At 47.8% G+C, this 7,931-nt stretch overlaps 1 protein-coding gene across 1 annotated transcript; it reads right to left on the reverse strand.

Moving 5' to 3' along the window:
• Window positions 1–3,140: 3,140 nt before the first annotated feature.
• Window positions 3,141–3,927, reverse strand: LOC145800530 (uncharacterized). Its single transcript, XM_082890218.1, has 3 exons — window positions 3,709–3,927; window positions 3,529–3,627; window positions 3,141–3,320 (listed from the first exon to the last, which is right to left on the reverse strand). Exons 1-3 carry the CDS (start codon window positions 3,817–3,819, stop codon window positions 3,141–3,143), a joined length of 390 nt encoding a protein of 129 aa, XP_082746344.1. The 5' UTR covers window positions 3,820–3,927.
• Window positions 3,928–7,931: the final 4,004 nt, after the last annotated feature.

Below are 7,931 nucleotides of genomic sequence, written 5' to 3' on the forward strand. Positions count from 1 at the left end.
GTGTGCGTGAGTGTGTCTATGTCTTCCAACCTCACGTCTTTCTTCCCTTTTATTTACCTGCTTATGATGGTAGATTAGGGCATATTTATTTTAGCATACCTTATGCTATGCATGCGTGCATTCATGCATTTGTTGACATGCACCGGGCTCGGTACATCACGCTAACTGCATTTGTACTTCAATTTACAAATCGAATATGTGATAATTGATCGCATTACATATGACATGCTTAGGTTAACCGAGCCTATCTAAATTGCATCTTGTATGTGTTGCATTAGGCAATTTAACATGAACTAGGACACGCACATTTTTGCTAACTAGTTTGCTGTTTTGGCACGGAGTACTAGGTAAGCTTTTATGCTTTAGCATATCGCATGCGTGTGAATGTTGCCATGATAGCATGATTACCATGAGGCTAGTTGCTTATGTGATATAACTGCTTGTATGCCTGTGGATGGAGGTTGAATTACCTAAATTGGAATAATACATTAAAACTGTGAGTTTTAAGCCCACTAGATAGTGGCAAAATCATCTTTTCTAAAAAGCCCACTTGAGGGTGGCAAAATCTGCATTTTAGCCTACTTACGAGTAGCAAACCATTTTCAAAACAAACATGAAATGTTTTGTTCCAATTTGGGCGATTTGGTCTATACTTGTTTGCTGCGCGCATAACATAGTAATTCTAGGCTAATAACCGGTTTAAGAACACATAACGTTTTCAAAATTGGATATCACGGTTAGTAGAGGCCGGTCTTCGGACCGGGCGAAAGGGGGTGCTCATAGCTGACCTTCCCCGATCGTACCCAAGCTCCCGAGCCGAGACAACTCCGGTGATGACGGACATGTGGCCTTCGGCACCGAGTCAGGGTTTCCTAAATTTCCCCATTTTAAAATATTTAGGTGGCGACTCTATATCTGGCAAAGCAGTCCATGTTTGGCACTACTTTTTCAAAAATCTGCTTCTCAAAACGATTTGCCAGATTTGGACTCTTTGGTTCAGATTAAGAACCGTGACACAAATTGAGAGTCCGAACTGTAGCGAGGTCCCCCGCGGGCTTGTTACAGCCGGGACATGCTATAACTCATTGCCGGGAGATTGAGCCAAGGACAATGCCAAGCAATGCGATCTGCGGACAAATTGCACATCCAGTCAAACCACCACCTTTCATCAGGGGCATCGACTAGGCGCTGTCGAAAAAAATAGCCTCAAGCTGAGTAGGCTGGGCAAGAGTCCACAACCTGCAATTTGTCCATCAACCATACTTGGGGGAGGGATGAAAAATGAGAGAATAAAGAATAGAGAGATGTACGGTGAGAGAAAAGTGAGAAAAGGGCTTTGTGAGAAAAACCGAGCCTGAGGGCCGAGTGATGTGAGCAAATACATATGTAAGTTTGGGTGGGAAACATTACCTGCAGCAGTAGTGGACTCCCAGCAAATCTAGTCGTCTCCCAGCGATAGATAGAATCCAAGCCCATCAGTGTCTCGGCCAAGGTCATGGCGATGCAGCTCTTTCCTTCTTTCAAGCCTTGAGCCACTTCAATCAGACGAATGCTAAATCCGCCAAAGCCCAGGGAAAGAAGAAAGTGAGACAGCAAGCACAAGCAAAGGGCGTGTTGCCGGAAACCTTGCCAATAATGGTTACTACGGTCACCAGCGTCAGAAAAGCGGTGAATCAAACCAAGGATATCCAACTCCCCATGACAAATCAGAGACCGAGCATCATGCGCGGTGAGTCCACACATCCGCCCTAAAGCTTGGGCATGGCCAAAACGGAACTGGGGCAAGATCTCTTCATGACGTTCAGACTCCATCAAAACTTGAAAATCTTCAAAAGTTGGACATACCTCTTGCCCGCTGAAGCTAAAGACATGCGTCACCGGGTTCCAAAATCTCACCGCGGCATGGAGGAAAGGGAGATGTAGCGGGGTACGGCTCAGTGTGAATAGTGCATTCAAGCCGAAACCCCGGAAGTTCAACTTTTCCGAGCCATCTAGAGAAGCGATCCAAGCGGTGAGATTTTCAACGAGAAACGCCTCTATTTTTGTGCAAAACTAAGGTGAATTGAATCAAAAGACGGAGCTAAGGCTTTTAAAGAGGAAAAGACACTATTCAGGGGGACAAGTGTCAAAAATTGGGCGGTTGCTGAGCTAAGTGGCCGGCCGGCCATCTTTTCTGGCAGACCAGCTATTTCTTGTTTCAAAACTGGCCGGTGGCCTCCCCTCTGCAAAAAATCTGGCCGGCCGGCTCCCAAAAGTGGTCGGCTATGCTCCAATGTGTGTCTTCAGCACTGTTTTGCACTCCGAGGGAAAGTTTCAAGCATTTCCATGCAACGGGTGTGTCGAAGGCCTCTATTTCCCTCTGTTTCGGATGCGTTCCATTGCCTAGATCGTCCGAGGTACACTTCGTTTTGATAAGTTTTGTTTATCGAGTTGTTGTTTTGTTTATCGAGTTGTCGTTTTGCTTATCGAGTTGTTCGTCGAGCTGTCGTGTTTCGTGTTTTTGAGCTGTTACTCTTTGTTTAAGCTTTTTGTTTGAGTCTTGTTTATCGAGTTGTCAACATTATTGTGCTTTGTTTATCGAGTTGTAAACTTGCTAAGGCTTTGTTATATCTTAGAAAGTTAAGTTGTTGCGTCGGTTCACTACCTGACTGGGCAAAATGCACAATACACATTTCCATTCAATCTCATTATGATGCAGAATGATGCGATATGATGCTAAACCTTTAAAATACAATACTTTTTTAAAAAAACTGTTTCATCCCATCATGCCTCGTTTGTTACAACATTTTACAGACTAAGGCACAAGTTTTACAGAGAATAAAACTGCCCGATAATGTACAATGTGCTACAACTACTAGCAAAAAGATAAATAAAACAGGAAACAGCCGCATCTGTGCTCTCAGGAGCAGTAATAAGAGGCCCTCTTCATCCTCTTCTGCGGAATAGACTCTCCGCCACCATTGCCATCGCCATCATCTGAATCGGAGTCGTCATCCTCGCGATCCCCCTCAGCCTCGCCTCCACTCCCGGAACCAAGACCGAAGCCGTCCTCTCTATCAGCAGATGTCTCCGACTGACGGTCTGCAACCTCCTCCTCCTCATCCTCACCAGGCTCCTCCTCAACAATATGTGCTCTACGTCTACGAGACGACCCCTCCCCTCGAAAAGGCCTGGATGGCCAAGCTCCGCGAAAAGGCCTGGAGGGCCCAGCTCCGTGAAAAAGGTCTGGATGGCCCAGCTCCGTGAAAAGGCCCAGATGGCCCAGCTCCCCGAGAAGGCCCAGGTGGCCCGGCCTGCGGCTGAGCATATACCGGAGGCATCTGAGAACAAAGAGTTCAATTTAAATACATCAGTCCAAATATGTACATCAGATACAGATACAAGCAAAAACTACATGAAGTGGGTGCATGTAAACACAGTGTACAAGTGGGGTGTGTGTCAGATGTGCTCTACACAAGTAGCCTATCAATGCAGTAGAAATCAACATGTCATCAGAAGTATGATAAATGCCAGAAAACTAAAGGGTACCTGGAAGCCCATGATAGACAACTGTGCCTCCCTCCGCAGGACCATCCCCTCAAGTGAGGCTACCATCTCGAGCACCTGATCCATATACTCAACAGGGGGCTGCAAATGCAAAGGCAAGGGTGTCAGTAAAGGAATGAACATCCAAATATCTGAGTGATGAATCAAAGCTGTAAAACATACCGGTGGCGAGTCGGGGTCTCTGACATATCGATGACCGGGCATCAGAGGCTTTATCGGGATCGGAATCGGAGACGTAGTCCCATACTGCCACCCCATCAGCTCAGTCGGCATGTCCGGCCACCCAGGATGAGGGAAAGTCGGAGGAATCGGGGGAACCGATCCACCCCCACCTCTAGATGTACCAACCCTGCTGGTGGAAGGGGCGTCTGCAGCCCGAGCCCGGGCCTAGTTTGAAGATGGCATACCAGCAGGTCTCATCGTCGGAGTGCGAACTCCCGTCAATGGAGGCATCAGGTACGTGTGACGGTAAGTAGCATGATCCCCCTCCTCAAGATGTAGCAAAGCATCAGTACCCAGCATAGCATTAACAACATCTCGGGAAATGAGTACATCAGCAATCCGCATATCGACTGGGGGTGCTAAGGGAGGGTCCTGAGAAGTGTACCCCCAGACCTGACGCAAGAAACGCTCCCCCAAGAAAAAGGCCCTACCAACCGGCCCTTCGAACAGGAGCCTGTACCGGGAGGCACCCCACCCTCCGGCAAACTGGAATCGGAGACCCTCACCTAGGGGCGCCTAGGGCTGCCATGTAATCTGCAGATAACAGGTGCATTAACCAAGCAGAAATTGAAGATGTACAGGACAAATCAAAGATGAAAACAGAAAGAACTGAGAGTTCTGAAGTACCTCCGATGAGCGCACCGTGTCGAAATACTGTCGCAGGTAAAGGAGAGACTCCCGAGGTCTTGGTCGGTGCTGGCCTTCAAACACAAGTGAGTACGGGGTCACGAGAGGTCCCGCTACCATCAACTCCAGGGCCAATGTCAGGAAATATACATAGACCCACAACTGTAGAAAACAAAGTAGAATATGAAATGCTGAGGGCAAAATGCACGATACAGAGTATAAAGTGCGCCGTGTGTGCGATGTGCAGGTAATGAGGAGCAGAAATGTAAATCAAAAGGGCAGAAAGTACCTCCCAGGCTCTCCAATAGCCGCCAAGTAAGTCCCCCCGTCCGCGGGAAGTCACGCTCATATAGCAATAAAGGGTAGCCAAGCCGGCGCCACCCCAGTCGTATCGTCTGACCTGTGATAGGTCCACCAAGGCACTCAGTAGATAGAGCCCTACAGTGATCCCCCTGTCGGCAAACAAAGTGGTCCCGAAGAGGAACATCAAGAAGCCGCGGGCATACTGTGTCGCCTCATCAGGAGTCCCGGGTTCCATCTCCACCCGCCGGAAATGGGAAGAGAACCAGGTGTATCGGACTCTCCCCGAAGCTCTATCAACAAGCGGGCGAGCCCGCAACAAATATATCCAGGTAGCCTCCCACTGACCTATGTCCTCGTCATAAGGGATAGGCCAACCTCCCATGTCCAGGCCAGTCAGTACGGCAAAGTCAAAGGGGGTCATAGTCAAGTCCCCCGTAACGGAAAAATGGAAGGAGTTGGTGGTGTCCCACCATCTCTCCACCAAGGCAGCCATCAGCGTCCTCCTGGCAGGACAGCGGGATAGCCCAGTACAGAAGGGCCCAAACCCCGCTAAGTCAACCAAATCCCGAACAGCCTCCGGGAGCTCAGCATACCAGTCTCTCGCCACAGTAGAGCCATATCCCCGCACGGTGCGAGAAGTCGCCTGCATTCAGAATGAACACATGTTTCAGCATGAAATGAATAAGTTGCGTGCAAATAAAAAGAACAGGCTGCATACAAAGTAAAGTAAGTGTGCTGCGTGTTCACCTTCAATTTGGGCTGTGTGTTCAGAAAATTAGTGTTTTGGGCTGCGTGTTCAAATCTCAATCAGTGTGCGCTGCATGTTCACCATCGATTTGGGCTGTGTATTCAGAAAATTAGTGTTTGGGCTGCGTGTTCAACTCTCAATCAGTGTGTGCTGCGTGTTCACCATCAACTTGGGCTGTGTGTTCAGAAAATCAATGTTTTGGGCTGCGTGTCCAAATCTCAATCAGTGTGTGCTGCGTGTTCACCATCAATTTGGGCTGTGTGTTCAGAAAATCAGTGTTTGGCTGCGTGTTCAACTCTCAATCAGTCTGGGCTGTGTGTTCAGAAAATCAATTTGGGCTGTGTGTTCAGAAAATTAGTGTTTGGGCTGCGTGTTCAACTCTCAATCAGTGTGGACTGTGTGTTCACCTTCAATTTGGGTGTGTGTTCAGATAATCAATGTTTTGAGCTGCGTGTTCAGAATATCAGTGATATGGGCTGTGTGTTCAGATAATCAATTTGAGCTGCGTGTTCAACTCTCAATTGTTCACCTTCAATTTGGACTGTGTGTTCAGATAAATCAATGTTTTGGGCTGTGTGCTCAGAATATCAGTGATATGGGCTGTGTGTTCAGATAATCAATTTGAGCTATGTGTTCAACTCTCAATCAGTGTGTGCTGCGTATTCACCATCAATTTGGGCTGTGTGTTCAGAAAATCAGTGTGTTGGGCTGCGTGTTCAATCCTCAACTGATGTGTGCCGTGTGTTCACAATCAATTTATGGGCTGAGTGTTCAGGACTTCAAGTGATTAGACCGTGTGTTCAGAGCGCAAACAGAATGCAAGAAAAATTCGTAATACGTTACAGAAAAAGGGAGGAATGGAGTAAATACCTCTCGTGCCTCATAGGAAAGATGACACTTTGGCTCCCGCAGAAGGAGATCCCCGGGTGCCCTCTCATCAAAATCGGTGAAATGGTGGAAAACAGCCCGCGAGAGGGCGTGTACTGGTGGGTCGTACCTCTCGGGGATAAAGGGGCGAACCCTCGGAGGCAGAGACATGATGTCAGGCTTGTCTCCAGCGCCTGGAGAACCTCCGCCTTGGGGAAATTGACCCGCCATTTCAAGAAATCTGCAAAAAGGGGCAAAAATGAGCAAAAACGAGCCAAAATTGGAAAAAGTCAACAAAAGTCAACCCCCGGGAAATGAAAAAGTCAACAAAAGTCAACTCCCGAGAAAATCTTCCAAATATTGAGACAAACTCACCTCAAGTGGCGAAAATATGAAAAGAAGCCCCGAAACCAAAATTTAATCGGTTCAAAGTGCTTAGAACTGAAAGATTTCGCGAAAACAACTTGCGTGGGACGTTGGAAAACGCGTATAGAGCACAGATCTGAGGGAGAAAATGGTTTGGGAAGCTAGAGAAGAAGATTTCGGAGCTACACTTATGAGCCCGAAGTGTTTGGATGGATGCATTTAAAGAAAGGAGGCCGAAAAGACAAAACTGCCCCCGGATTTGGCAAAGTGGCCGGCCGGCCACTTTTTCTGGCAGGCCGGCCATTTCATTTTCAAAAAATGGTTGGTGGCCTCCCTCTCCCAATAAAACTGGCCGGTGGTGTTCCCCACATGCCCTTCAAGGTCCCTGCAAATTTTGGGGAGGATTGGAGTCCCCGAGACCTGAAAAAGTACAAGAGAAGTGCACTTTCTGTCACGAAATCGCTCCGCCGGAACTTCGGCTTCAACTTCTGATGCTTGTCTCATCGTTTACTCATCGAAAGTGAGGTATATCCTTCTTAACATGTTGTAACCTCTTCGGGAGGTGGGCCGGAGGCCGCGATCGAGTCACCCTCGCCGAAACGCGCATTTCTTCCCGCATTGCGATGCACTTTTCTATCAAACACCGTGATTGTCTGCATTCGATATCACATTGAACAGTATGTTGTTAGATGTTTGTGCTCGTTGAGTTTCTTTATTTTGCAGGCGCGATATTGTATGTACGGTTCATTTGAAGCTGGTGCGACCAGACGAATCGCGCAGGTATCGTATCTTCTCCGTGTGAGACGCAACGAGAATTGAATAATTCTCTGCATTCCTAACTGCATGAAATGTAGTTGTTGCTTTGCATTCTTGCTTAAAACTGTTGCATCTATTTGCGAATGCTTGCTTCATTACAGCTTGCTGCATTTGCATGATCATCAAGTCGCATCTGGCCATGTGCATACCATTTTGCATTTTGCCCCCGGCCTGCGGGCCCATCTCTGTTTATTTTTGCCTGTTTGTCTAAGTCTTCGGCCTTGTCAAAAATGGGTCGTCTCTGGGCTTTGACATTCACTCCCGTCACTTATGACTTTCGAGTTCTGTCAAAGAGGGGCAACTGTAGACACCCCATTTTTGACTGACCTTGAGACTCAGACGTCACCGATTGAGCGCTTGGTGATGTTGCATATCGTGCTCATCCAGAGGTTTCAGAGTCTCGGCTGCGAGCCTTGCCTCCGGACTTCCGGACTCT

Source organism: Camellia sinensis, chromosome 10 (genome assembly GCF_055761805.1).
Source record: "Camellia sinensis isolate YWXY chromosome 10, ASM5576180v1, whole genome shotgun sequence".
Taxonomy (NCBI): domain Eukaryota; kingdom Viridiplantae; phylum Streptophyta; class Magnoliopsida; order Ericales; family Theaceae; genus Camellia; species Camellia sinensis.

What these genes read in the sequence shown, in the direction of transcription:
- LOC145800530 (XM_082890218.1), bottom strand. Translation starts at nt 3,819, where the DNA reads ATGCCGACTGAGCTGATGGGGTGGCAGTATGGGACTACGTCTCCGATT. An exon ending in GAGACCCCGACTCGCCACCG is followed by an intron (nt 3,628 to 3,708) that starts GTATGTTTTACA and finishes TTGCATTTGCAG; the next exon opens with CCCCCTGTTGAGTATATGGA. An exon ending in TGTCTATCATGGGCTTCCAG is followed by an intron (nt 3,321 to 3,528) that starts GTACCCTTTAGT and finishes CTTTGTTCTCAG; the next exon opens with ATGCCTCCGGTATATGCTCA.